The 13,935-nt window shown below is 48.3% G+C and overlaps 1 protein-coding gene across 2 annotated transcripts in view; it reads left to right on the top strand.

Moving 5' to 3' along the window:
- Pfrx (6-phosphofructo-2-kinase/fructose-2,6-biphosphatase) overlaps window positions 1-13,935 on the top strand; it is a 145,091-nt gene that overhangs the window by 23,009 nt on the left and 108,147 nt on the right. Inside the window, exon 1 of one of the 2 annotated variants that reach the window (XM_050174840.3) lies at window positions 7,386-8,159. The exons of the other annotated variant lie outside the window; for it this stretch is intronic. Coding sequence (XP_050030797.1) covers window positions 8,072-8,159 — 88 coding nt within the window. The 5' untranslated portion in view covers window positions 7,386-8,071. Of the gene's footprint in view, window positions 1-7,385; window positions 8,160-13,935 lie in introns of those variants that run through there. 2 annotated transcript variants of the gene reach the window in all.

Below are 13,935 nucleotides of genomic sequence, written 5' to 3'. Positions count from 1 at the left end.
GTCACGCGATATATAAGCTATTTCTGATCTCCGCTACCGCTATTTCGAACCCTGGCCGACTAGACTTATAAATTTGCGCCGAAACCTGTGTATTCAGTTATTGCAGACAGTCGTCGATGAAACATCTCGTATAATCTCGGAGTCTTGTAGTGTTACGTGGACTGATATAGACTCGCACTGAGCCCCCTTCCCTTTTTTTCTCTCTCTCTCTTTTTACTGTTAATTTCCTCTTAGGCTCCTGTTACGTATATCGACGTGCCGGTAGGGAGCGTCGCGATTGGCTCGTGGTTGCTATGGTGATGTCTGGACACACTCGTGCAAACAGCACAGCGTCCCCCGAGAAGTTATCCCTCTGGCGACCCCGGTGTCCTGTGCAAGCATCCGTGTGATTATCTTTCGCGCCATGGGACGCGCAGTAGCAAACTTAAAGAAAGGAGAAAACGAACACTTGAGTTCTCGTGGCCATATCGCAGAATAGTCATAAATGAGTTTATGCTGGTTTTTCTCTCCGTCGCCCTCTCCCCTTTTCGCAGCTATTGCTTAAATTCTTTCTAATCACGCATACAACTTGCAGAACAGCATGCCGAAAACTGTCGTCATCAGTGACTCATACCCCCGTGAGCAATGGCTCATACCCCCGTAAGCAAGCGAAAAATACAATGACTCTAAGTCTCGTAAAGTTCATGGCTACGCACTTTCCGTGAATTAGCTGCGATGACACTACCTCTGTTGTCATCGTCGGTGATTTCAATGTGGATGTGTCGGTACCGAAAAGGGAGCGGTTTACGCATTCCGTGTTGCTGACAAATCCCTTGCGATGCCACGGCCCAACCGACAACCCGGCGACGTACGGGCATCGATTTGACATTATCAAAGAATGTGATTGCAGTTGCGAGTGAAATAATGGCCAACGATCAAGGCAATAAATGAGTGTGCGTACCTTTCTTCACGACGACCACCCATCAAGACAATAAGTGCGTTTGTCCCTTTGTTCAAAATTATGTGTCACCTCCGCGTCGTGTGCTAAAAGCTTCGCTATCAACCACCTTCACAGAGTGGAATGGCTCATAATTTTTTTTTTCGTGTTTCTTTTTTTTTCTTTTTGGTAATGCCCAGCCGCTAACCTGCTGGACCAGGCGCCGGCAAAGCGATGATGTTACATGTACGACTGTTAAATGTACTTTTATCAGCATTCGGATCATCTGTCCTCGAAAGTTGCACGAGCTATCATCATGTTTCATCGGCATTCGTCAAGTTCTTATGGACTCGGAACTGTGACGTGTGATCTGTGACACCGTCATCGTATCTGCCGTTGTCGTGAACGGGAATACCGCCGCCTTCAAGCGTTCGACAAAAGTTTGTCTTGTCAGCTATCACGATGAAGAAGTTATTTTTTTTTAATACGTCTTTATTTCTGCGTTTAATAGGCCAAGCCTTGCGGCAGAAAAGGGGTGCTCTATAGGTGAGGGGGAGGGGGACCGGTGCTGTCTTCTTCCTCGAGGTGGAGTGGTCCCGAGGTCGGCTCTGCAAAGAGGCGGCCAGGCCCTTCCTTGTCCCTGAACAAGTCCAAAAAGCACTCCAAAGCTGGACTGCGTCCTTGAGCCCAATGTGCGATGGCGGGTCGAGCCACTCCTGCAGGGTGCCAGGTCGGTTCCCGCCCAGGGAGCGTAGTGTCCTTTCTCGGACCGTGTCAAAGTCAGAGCAGTTCCACAGAAGATGTTCGGCCGTACCTCTGGCCGGGCATGCCGGGCACTTAGGGCTCGGGTATGAGTGCGGGTTGATGAGGTGTAGCCTTGCTGGTGACAGAAGCTGGCCGGTCTGGGCTCGGCGAAGAAGAACCGCCTCTATCCTGCGAAATGTGCTGGGTGGGCGGCGAGAAGTTATTGCTGTCGTTGCTGACCAAGCCAAGGCGAAAAGAAAAAAAAGAAGGAAATGCACCAGATACAAGGAGTTGGAATATCTGTACAGCGAAGCTTTGTGTGAGTGCATAAAAAGTCGAAACACGAGTTTGTGTTTATTGATTGTCCGCACCAAGTCAGACGCATGATGATGGTGATGTTTTAATCACATACCCTTTGAAACGGGGCGGAGACAAATAGTCACCTAGCGTGCTTGATTTAATCAGGCATGCTATACATGTTTCTTTATCAAGCATCTCTGTACACATCTCCTTAATCCTTTTTTTTTCCTTGAATATCCACTTTGTACCGCTAGCTATGACTGTAAGAGATCCGGTCGCATCAATCTCTTCCCTGTGTGTTTTCCCACCAGCACTCTAAACGTATCTTGCTTATCTCGACTGCTGACCGGTTGAAGCTTCCGTCCACTTTAAGCCCAAGCACTTCTGGAAGCTGCACGTTACCTACGGTTTTCACTGGGTGAATCCCTTCGCATTCCATTAGGATGTGCTGAGTGGTGTCCGAATTTTCGCAACACTATACACATGCCTAATTTTGTTGCGAATATTTTCTCCGGTATGTTTTTCTCCTTAGGCGACCGGCTCGAGCCTCAAATAGCAAGGCACTGCCTTCTGTGTTGTCGTACAAATGTTCCCTTCTAATTTCTTTCTTCTCATTCTTGTAAATCTCCATGATCCTTCTTGTTTCTATTCTTTGCATCCAATTAACTGTCTCTGTTTTTCTCACTTTCTTTCTGATGACTCCTGGTTGTCTATTTACAGTTTCAGTTATCCTGTGCTTGGTTGAAAACTTACTTGACCTTTTCCTTCATTGTGTGTCCACGCTTTTCAAGTACAAGTACTTGTGCACTTTAGCTGCCCATTTGTTTTCGTCCATGTTCCTGAGCCTTTCTTCAAAAGTAATTTTGCTATGTACTTGTCTGACTTCAAAAGAGGCCCAACCCATGTCACCTTGCACTGCCTCATTTGTGCTTGTACCGTGGGCTCCCGAAGCCAACCGGCTTACCGATCTTTGGTTAACTTCCAACTCCAACAAGGTATCCGATTTTAAGCATAGAATGGCATTTGCGAACTTTAGCACTGGCACCATTACTCCTTTCAGATTCCACGCACCACTTCGTACTTACTGTGGCCCCACAGTGCTATGTCTTTCATTATTGTAGCATTACGCTTCCCCTTTATTTTGAGATCCTCTTGGTGGGTGCTTGAGCAAGTCTTTCCTTCGTTTATGTATACGCCGAGGTATTTATATTGCTTGACTAGGTATATAACTTGCTGTTCGATTGACACCACGCAATTACTCGTCTCTTCATCAGACATCATAATTCCCGACTTCTGTGTGTTAAACTTAAGGCCTAGATTTGTCCCTGCGTTGTCACAGATATTCGCAAGTGTCTGTAAATATCATTTATTGTCCGCTAGTAGCACTATATGTCGTCCGCATACATCCGTCCAGGGAGCTTCTGTTGCGCCATTTGTCCATTACGCATGTTCGGATAAATCAAACCCCGATTCGCTGTATTCCACTCCTTTTTCTATGCCCTTAACATAAGCGTGAACAACAATGGATACAAAGGACATCCTTGCTTCGCAATGCGTGGAGGCGAGCGCCATCTGGGGGTGGTGCAATAAACCCAGAGGCCCGTGCGGCGCGCATGCTCAGCTGTGATTGGTTGGCGTATTCGACAAGAGAACAGCAAGGCCACAGCACCCACGGTCACAAAACACGGTGAGGTTCGGAAAGCTTCGCTTTTAAAACATTTTTGCGCTTTAGCGTGTTCGCTAATCACTACGGCGTACAAGCGTCTCATGAGGGCGCTTGGTACGTGGTAGCGTCCAGCAGGCCGTGCGAGACGTCGGCAGTCTCGGCCGTCGCAGTGTGTTCGAAACGTGCATTCTATACATCTGCCGCAAATGCAGATAATGCTGCGAATTCATTCTTAGTCGAATCAGGCACAGGGCGCAAAGAATTGCCGACGTGCAGAAGAGGACATGTTGAGTTGGCGAAGCAAATAGTCAGGTGTAGTGCCTCCTGAACTAATGCCTGAAGCTTTGTTAAAATGAAAGTCTTTAAATTTGAAGGCTATCATTTAAATGACCTCTCTAAATCTCTCTTTGGCAGCTCTGTAATTTGGAACGACACTTGCACTCCCAGCAATGGAGGGCGTTGAGTTGAAGTTTGCAGAAGTACTGATTTCGTGGCGGGTTTGTACATCGGAGAAACGATCGTCTGTTCTTCTATGTGGACTACAGGGACGCGGTCGTGTCGCAACTTCAGATTCGCGGCGTTCTCCGAAGACGATCGAGGTCGTTGCATTGTTCACGTAGACGGCGAGGCGCTGCACCGATCGAGCCTGTCATTTGCGATCGCGCTCAGTGAATTTGACGGACGCAACGTCGTGAAGGCGAACGTGCCGCGTCTCACGTAGGCCTTTTTTTTTTTTTCTTTCTTCAAGACCGAACAACTTTCCGAGGCTCTCTCGTGCACTCCTGCGCGTCACGTAGCCGCGGTCACCCACTCTTCGATTCAGCCACACCTTCCCCTTCTTGGAGATGAGGTGCGCAATTTGTTTCATGCTCGTTTCCAGCGAAAGCTTGTTCAAGAACGCGACGCGAACTGCTACGTATATTCGGGAACGTAGTATCTATAGACGACCGATAAACTAGTTTGTTATGAGATGCAAATTTCGAATTAGTTTGTTAAAGAGCACGTACCAGGATCAGTCGAAAATTTGCTTGTGCAGAAAATGTTGTAAAGCGCCGTGCAAGGAGCGTTTTACCCTGTCAAATTTTAAAGAGGGTTTAGTGGGTGGGGGAATTAAACATAATCGACAAGTCGACAGTGTGAGCATAGACGAGTTACTCTTCCTATATATAAGAATCTCTCCCACTGCCTCGACTAGCGCGCGCGCGACTGGATAATATTGCCGTGTGTCATGGGTATATGGTAATGCTGGCTATACCTGTATACCGAGGTGACTGTCCGAAGAGGTGGAAAGATAGGAGAAAGAGAAACTGGGTAAAAAAGAAGAAAAGGAAAGAAAGTGCGCGCATAGATGCGATGAAAAGCAGAGCTATTTACGCCTGCAGGATGCAATCCGCATATCCTTAAAAAGCGTGTTAATTCGTTTAATGCCATCCTCTCTGACAGCGGTCTGGACTATAATTAATGTACTAGTGTTTTTTTCATTTGATAAAGGTCTATTGTTCTTTATGTCTAGCGCGTTTAAAGAATGTTTTCCTTGCACACCATTTCGAGAGCAGTCACAGATGAGTTGCCCGATTGTGTCCTCGCGGCCACAATTTTCACAGCGCATGGGCCATCGGCCATTACAACGCGAGTTAACTGCCACACCGAGCCACAGGCGGCATAGAAGTGTTGCTTCAGTAACAGTTCTGCGTTCCCATGCGGAAGGCTGAGCTGAAGACGAGAATGGCAAGCTCTGTAGCCGTGTACGCGGTGCCAGTGCATGTACGTCTGTGCTGCATGCAGAAGAAGACCCGCCTCTGTGTAGCTCCCAGCATCAGTTTTACGCCGGCGGCTACTCGTATTTCCGAGCTTGCCCAAGCGTATTGTTGCCACCAGAGCTCGGTCGTTGCGACACCGATATATGAGCTCGTCGGTGGCGCTTTCGGTGCGCTTTTTCGCCGGCTTGGTTCTCGCAGCGAATGCTGCACGAAAGTCTTCTTGTACGAAGCGTTTACTCTACGCAAACCGAGGCGCAGGTTAAAAAGTACATCTTTAGTGCAAATTACTTAATTGTATTGTATTGTATTGGGTTTTGGATGGACTTAATTAATGGACCTAATGGATGGCGCATTGTTTTGAAATGATTTACTCTCGATGAGTGCTTCTAAGGGTCTCGCAGGTAACTTGAACGTGTTATGTTGAAACATTGAAACATTTAGAATTTGTTTGGATGTCTCGTTAATACTGTCGGTTTTTACGACTGGTCTAGCAGTTTCTACGGACATTATTTTTGGACTTCATTCGTTGTCTGCTAGTCATACTCGTGTACATCTCCAGACCGCGTAGCGGACGCTTGTATAGTAGTACACGTATATCGTAATCGTGATCATTTCTTGAAGTTGTTACCAGCAATGGAATCTCTGCTATACCGGCTTGTTATTGCCGTGTGCTTGTGGCCTCAAAACATGATTCATACCCGTAGGGGGTAAGGAGATGACAACTGCACACTACTACGATGAATGGACGAAAAAAAAAAAACTCATTAAGGAAAGTTTGGGTGGCGTAATGAGAGCAGAGTGCCGAGCACGAGCTCGCGGGCTTGACTCCCTGTCCCGGCGGTCGCATTCCAACGCAAGGCGGAATGTAAAGACGTTCGTCTACGTAGATTTTGGTGCACGTTGAAGAAGCGCCGTATGTGGCCAGAAAGTAACGGCGCAGTGATATAGCGCGTTGACTCCTTTTTTTTCCCCCACTCGTTATCACGTATCGTGTAGGTGTATTGAACGCATGCGCTTGGTGTTATCAAGCGTTATTACTTATGCATCGCGCCCATGTGGAAAAAAAACGGGGTCATTTCGAGTGTGAGCGATAAACGCGCAAAGACAATGTACTCGCACGCGCCCTGAAGCTTTTACGCGCAGCTGCAGTTTATCCAAACATACTCAAAGATAAGGCATATCTTGAGAGCTCTTCGCGCTTCTCCGTGTATTCCAGGCTGCCGATTACGAGTTGAAGAAATAGATTTCGTTTCTCCGCCTGCGGAAACGGAGGCTGCGCTGACGCAACGTTGACCTTCTATTTTAACCGAACTCGAACAGCCTCTTCCTGGATAACTCTCCGCGCGAGTCTGCCCTTACGAGAATAGATGTTGATCGCATTTTGCGAAGATAGGCTGGCGCCCTCGAGGCAATGTGAAAGTTTACTGCAATGCCACTTTTCAGATGCGGGCGGATTGCCAAAACGCTCGTGCGCCTTGCACTGTGTACACGATCAACAACCCCTCAGGTAGTCAAGAGTTAATCCGGAGCACTCCGCGTCCCTCATAACCGTGTTGCAGTATGTGACCGTTGTGTTATGAAAGAAAGGCGCTGCGAGAGTTCAAGTGAGCTCAAGCGCGCTGCCTCGCCGGCATGCGCAGTCTCGATTTCGTCCTTTATTTTTATCTATGTGGCGCGTGACGGGCTGACCGCCCGCACGCTTGCTCACGGCCACGCGCAACGCACGCCCTCCCTCCCCCCCTTCTCCCTCTCTCTCAGCCTTGGCCTCCGCTTGCGCGCGCGCGGTCTGCACGGGAAAAAAAGAATGGGCTGAGGGGTTGGATGGAAGGCCAAGAGATGCGCAGCTCACGTGCAGATATGCCGCTCAGAACCAGCCCTCTCTCCAAGAAAGAAAAAGTGGGAGAGAAGGTGGCACCGCGGTCGGCGGCAGCGTGCAACGGCTGCATCACCATCGTCGCGGACTTCGGTCCGATTTGGTTCCTCTTTCCATTCGCCGACGCTGGCTCTCGGAAGCAGCGGCTGCTCCTTCATCTCTCCGATACGTACGCGCTCAGACTCTCCGGTGCGGACAGTCGCATGCGCGATAGGAGCCAGCGAAGCGGTGTTGGCGTGTTCTGCTCAACCGCACGTGCCAAGAGCCCTCGACGTGCAGTATCGGCTGGTTGGGCCAGTAGCGTCGTCGACGTCTTCGTCGTGGATTACATCCCTCGGGAGAACGTGTCGATCTGCTCTTTCGCGCGGAACGTGATGCGCTCCCTCGATACGTAACGAACTAGAGCGCTGTTTGTGTCGTTCACGAGGAGGCATTTGCGTCGTGCGGGCGGTGCTGGTGACATTCACTTCGACAAGGTTCTTCTCCCCCAACTCGACGAGAGATAGCGTGATTGCGACTCGTCGTTGGTGATTCACCCTCCAACTCCGGGCTGGTGCGGGCCTTTTTGGCGCTCGAGATAACCGGCGTTGGTGTATTGTGGTCGTCGGTGACTTAGTTTCCTCGGCCCCGGTGTTGTGTACGCGAGCGGCCTGCTTAAAGTCTTCCTCTTCGACTTGCCGGTGGCTTTGTGGGTGAGCCTGCCCGCGCGGTGTGTCTGTGGGCTGCCGCGTTTTCTCCAGCGGCGTTTTTCTTTAAGCCGAACTCGACACGAGTGAGTGCCGTCGTTCGGGACATCTCTCAAGCCTCGGGATATGGGACGCACGTCGCCCACTCCACGGATCGCCGTTCGGGCCGTCCGGCGCAAGATCAGCGACAGCCTTAAACCCTTTCCCATACGAGGTGGGTCCGTGTCCTATACTTCGAGCGCGTCACGTAGACCGGAATCTCGCAGTACATCCTCTTTCTCTCTTTTTTTTAGAATCGCAATAATTGTTGTTTTCATTGAAGGTAATGACAGAAGCAGCGCGGAACTCTATACGAGCGCTTGAGGCAGAGAAGGTATCGCTTTTTCTCGGCGCAATTAGATGTCGGAGTGGAGCAGCACATCTCACAGCGGACAAAAAAAAAGATAATAATGAAGCAATGCATGCTTGTATTTTGTATTGCTTTGTCTTCGTTCTGCATATTTTTGTTTTTGTTTTTTAATCGTAAAGCGCTATAATACCCTCGACTTCAATCTGCATGTACGTACCTCCTTGTTCGATCGACTTGTTCAGTTTCGCACGAGTTTCTTTCCTTTTTTACGTGTGTGTGTGTGTGTGTGTGTGTGTGTGTGTGTGTGTGTGTTTGTGTGTGTGTGTGTGTGTGTGTTCTAGTTAAAACGACCTCCCCAAACCGTGGAAGGTTTTTTTGTCTGTTCGTCAGTTTTACGACTTCGTCAGCGCCTACAATTCACGTGCACAGCATTTTATATGCGAGGAAGCGGAACACGTTGTGCTGCGCACGTGTGATAATTGTGGGCGTGAGTCATGTACGGGCACGTTATAAAGGGAATGCGATTCACGCGTGGGATGTGTGAGTCTTGACGTTTCATCATTCAGTGAATGAATGAGTCGCAGTCACTAGTCGCGTGAACTGTAAATTCGGGAACTGTAGCTGCGTCACGAATTATCAGCAAAGTTGACTGAACTCCTCACTTGTGCGAATGTCTGCGCACATGTGGGCAATGATTCTTTCTCTCTTTCTCGTTTTTTTTTTGAAATTTTTGTTTTGTTTACCCGCCATGGCACGGCTCACTGGCGGTGAGGTTCTGTTTCTGTTCACGAAGTCGCGGGTTCGCCTCCCTGTCGCTGAGACCACGTGTTCACAGGGACTGGGCGCAGAAACGCTCAGACAGTTTCAACGTAGATGCACGTTGCTTAACTCCGGGTGGTGAAAATTAATTCCTTCACTATATGCGGAGTCTCATGTATCCACTGTGTTCCTGTGTGGTTTGGGTGGTTAAGCTCAGTTGATTACGCAAGCATGCAGTTTTTTCTACTTTTTTTTTCAGTATGCCGTCTTGTCCAGGCGTGTCGTCGCAGAACCTTTGATTATGTCATCTTTTGTGGTGGATTTTGAGGGAAGTCGTGCGAAAAGTGGCAGAATTCGAATACGGTAAATATTTTCTACAGCGCCTGCTATATACAGGGCATACAGGACATACAAATTTACCGCTAAAGGAAGACAAAACACAGAAAGAAAGCCGACAACACATCTGTGTTTCTCCCTTTTAGCCGTAAATAGCAAGCAGGCCAATAACAAGTTTTGCTGAACGTGTGGTGGTAGCGTTGTAGTTTGAAGACCGTGGCTTAGTCAATCCGCGATCATCATGATTCTGTCTGCACTTTTTTCTTTCTGAGAAGCCAGAGACAATTCATGTTGCTTCTTCTTATAGCCGCGATACCGTTGCGCTCGAGTGTGCGTACGAACCCAGGGGCGTAAAAAAAAGGACGTCCTTTGAGATTTCCGTGATAACGTTGCATTCGGAAAAAAAGAGCGAGCAAGAGAGAGAGAGAGAGATAGCAGTATTCCGGATTCATAGCGGTGCTCTTGGCAAGTGCGCTGCATTTTTATTTCTCCAGAGCCGGTTAGTGTAATTGCATCACTTACTGACGCAATTGTCAGCTTGTGTTGGCTCGGTCGGTCTTTGTGATGACAACTCCGTCCGTCATGCAGACTCTGCAGAGGGGAAATCCGACTAAATGAATTTGTGTCCTCACTTCCTTTCTGTCTTTAATTATGTGTCTTCTTTATTTATCTTTTTTTGACTGCCTTATCTCCGCTGAAGCGCTTTTTGCCCCGATAATGCAGAAGTGCCTTCTTTATGGATACACTACTGACTCCCACACTCGTGCGCTTAACTCCGCTGATAGTATGCCAACCTTTAGGAGAGGTTACCGTAGAATTCCGCGTAATACGACAGCGAATGTAATGTAACCGAATGTAACGGGAGCTGCTAAATAAGTGCGAAGAACTAAATTTACACGCACGTAAAACGACAAAAGTATGTGCTTTAGCTCATGTGAGAGGACAGAGGAAATTAATCTAGAGTCATTGGTATACGAATGTAACAGGTGGAGTAAATCTGGCGTGCCCATGTGTGGAGCAAAGTCGCGCATTGTATTCTTGGCATTACGGCGTTCCCTTTGCGTCATAACGCCTCGTTTGGCTGTGCTGCAATTAAATATAGCGCTCTCGGCCATCACGACGTAGATGTAGATTTACTGACTCGATTCCAAGCTAAAAGTAAAGAAAGAAAGGAGAGAGAGAGAGAGATAGAACCAGTCAGGCAATGTTTTAACTCGACCGCGCGGAGACATTGAACGAAGCCGGTTAGTTTCCGACACCGCCCTGTATAGGCAGCATTGTGCAAGTATTCCCTATTATTGCGTGTGGACAAGTTAGCTCCTTTCTCGTCTGGCCATCGATGCCGTAATATATTCCCTGCAAAAAGTGCCGCATTATGAAAGAACTTTTCGGCGAAAGTTTTTAGTGAAAAGGGAATTTTCGCTTGCTTGCCTGAAAAAATAAATAAATAAGGAAACGTGGAGAGATCGAGGTAAAGTGCTTCTAGCGAAGCTAGAAAATCGTGATCCGTTTTCTGGGCCTTGTGGCTATTAATGAAATGAGGTGGGTGGAGGGATTACGTCGCTTTGGCTACATTTAGAAGAATCTCTACTTAGGGCATACATTATGCAAATAAGTTAAGAGAGTTTTCGCCGTTGCCTATTACTGTTTGGAAAGCAAATATTTATCGTTGAGCGAAGGTTTCTCACTTTTTTTAGATAACTTTCTTTATAGAATGCACGAAGAGAGAAAAGGAGAAGGCAGGAATGTGAACCAGAATAGCGTCTGTTTATAGCTTCTCTGTGCTGCGGTAAAGAAAAAGGAAGGGGAACGTTGACGCAGGTCAGTCGCCCTCAAGAAGCACAAAAGTGCCATCACTACCTTGCGGGCCGGCGAGCGATGGGGACGGTGTTCTCCGAGTAGCGCCTGCATGGACGGCGGCCGATCGTCACGGAAGTGGAAGGTGCATCAGATACTTTTCCGAGCGGTAACGCCGCGTAATTAGCTCGCTTTGTTCAACAGTGTTCACGCTGCCTCTATTAGCATACGGTAAAAATTTCCGGCCGGCAAGAGAGAGAGAGAAAGGTTTAAGGAAAGACAGGGAGGTTAACCAGAGATTATCTCCGGTTGGCTACTCTGTACTGGGGGAGGAGCAAGGGGATGCGATTGGTGAGAGAGAAAAGGATAAGAAAGATTTATAAAAAAATTAAAGAAACGACCTACACACGAACTGTTTGTGTGGGCACTGTCACGCAGTCCGCAAAGACGTTCCTAGTGTTATGCACTGTAACCGTACAAAATGCAGCATGTGCAAGGCAGCTAATTAACGTGCATGGTACTGTATAAGGACATACGCGCTTGCGTGGGGGCTTGGCCAAAACTTAGTATTTATGCGGACACATGGATCCAACAGTAGACGCTGACGCGTGTAAACGCTGCCAGAAAGGTCAGCCAGACGAGCGTCCGGTATGCTATACCACGGCCGGTCTCTAGGGGAGCGCGCGCTTTCCTTCTGAAGAGAAGCGCGCGCACCCCTCGAGACCGGCCGTGGCTATACCTACACTGGGGAAGGGGGAAACGGAAAGAGAAAAGCGGGATAGAGGGAGCACGGTTAGTTGCCGCGTGAACTTAAGGGTCTGCACATGTATTTCGCTTTTGCGTCTTTTCCGATTTACCAAACCTCGATCCTCACACGGTACGAGTCCCATAGTTTTACTGCATGCAGAAGAGCAATTTCGTTGTATACAGCTTAAATCAACATTCATATTTAGTGTCCATTCAAGTGACGTTTAAGGAAAACTCGATTTCCGGTGTAATTTGCCCGTACTTGGGCCAACGTTTCTTTCCATGTTCTTGAAGGCAGGTGAACTGCAAACGCAGAGAAACCGCTGTGGCCTAGGGCTGCTTTCTGGAGGTCGCGTGCTCTTATTTCCCGGCCTCGACAGCCGTCGTTCACCGGGTGCTGCAAACAGAAAACAACGCGAGAGGGAGAGAGAGACAACTAGGACTGCTGTGGCTGAGCTTTCAGTCCACACTACGTAGCGCCGCAGGTGGTCTCAGTGGCGATTTCGATGCAGGTGGCTGGCATGCCTCTCCGCAGGGCGGCATTTTTGTCGTCCAACAGCACACATATATAGACTGCATACGTCGCGGTGGCCTAGCGGCTATGGGGTTGCGCTGCTTATAAGCGCGAGGTCGCGGAATCAAAGCCTGGCTACATTTAGATGGCGGCGAATTCAGTGCAAGAATGCCCGTGTACTGTGCGTTGGGTGCGCGAAATCAATCGGGAGTCCCTCCACTTCGGCGTGCCTCGCAGTCATATCGTAGTTCTGGCACGTAAAACCCCAGAATTACGTTTTTTTAGACAGCCTGTCGCTTTAAAAGCACGCCGGAAGCCTCTGCCTAGTTGATATCAGTAATATTTTTGAAACGCGGGACACTGTGCCGAATTGAACGCCTACGGCGATATGGGCTCGTAGCGCCGTTAGTCATCATCATCATCATCATCATCATCATCTTTGATGTCTACTTTGAACGACGAAGGCTTCTCCCAGTGATTACTTCCGATTTATGACACTGTCTTCCGTCAACTGACTCGATCCTATATGCTTGCTAATTTCCAAACTTCGTCACGCCTTTTAATTCTCTATCGACAGCGCTTTCCCTTCCTTTGGCACCCTGTTCTTATTATCTGGTGGAATACCAGTTATCTGCTCTGCGCGTTACATGTCCTGTTCGACTCCATTTGTTCCTCCTAATCTCCACTAGAATATCGGCTACCCCCGTTTGCTATCTAGTTCACACCACTGTCTTCCTTTCTCTTAAAGTTACACTTACCATTTATTTTTTCGTTCCATCACTCGTTGCGTGGTCAGTGTATTTTTCTCGAGCTCATTTGCTAACCCCCATACTTTTATGCCCCGTAGGTTAGTACTGGTACAGTGCACTGATTGTGCACTTTTCCATGGATGACGGTTAGCTCCATGCGCATTACATGCAAGTTGGCCAACTCCACTTGTTTCTTTGAATCTCGGCTATTATATGGGCTACACATCTGCTCGCATTCACACCGCCGTCTTTCTGTCTCACTTGCTTCCGCGATCCTCAACGTCGTCTCAGCCCCTAACGATGTAGGTATACGTTCAGGCGCATGCGGCTGTGTTGAAAAAGCCTGGACTCAACATGATAGTGGCTACACCAATCGAACGAACGAACGAACGAACGAACGAACGAACGACCGAACGACCGAACGACCGAACGACCGAACGAACGAACGAACGAACGAACGAACTAACTAACTAACTAACTAACTAACTAACTAACTAACTAACTAACTAACTAACTAACTAACTAACTAACTAACTAACTAACTAACGAGAGAGAGAGAGAGAGAGAGAGAGAGAGAGACCATTTCCCTTGTTCACTAATGCACTGGAATTGCATGTAGACCGGGTCAAATTTCCACAAAAGGTGTATAGGCAATGGTGTTTCGTACGGGTAAAGTGGTGATCGGTGAAACTTTAGGTTGTTTTTTTGTATTCGCCCAGACGTGACGTCACACTGACGT

This window comes from Dermacentor andersoni, chromosome 9, assembly GCF_023375885.2.
Source record: "Dermacentor andersoni chromosome 9, qqDerAnde1_hic_scaffold, whole genome shotgun sequence".
Lineage (NCBI taxonomy): Eukaryota > Metazoa > Arthropoda > Arachnida > Ixodida > Ixodidae > Dermacentor > Dermacentor andersoni.
The sequence above is the reverse complement of the archived record's forward strand: the minus strand, read 5'-3'. Positions and strand labels throughout refer to the sequence as shown.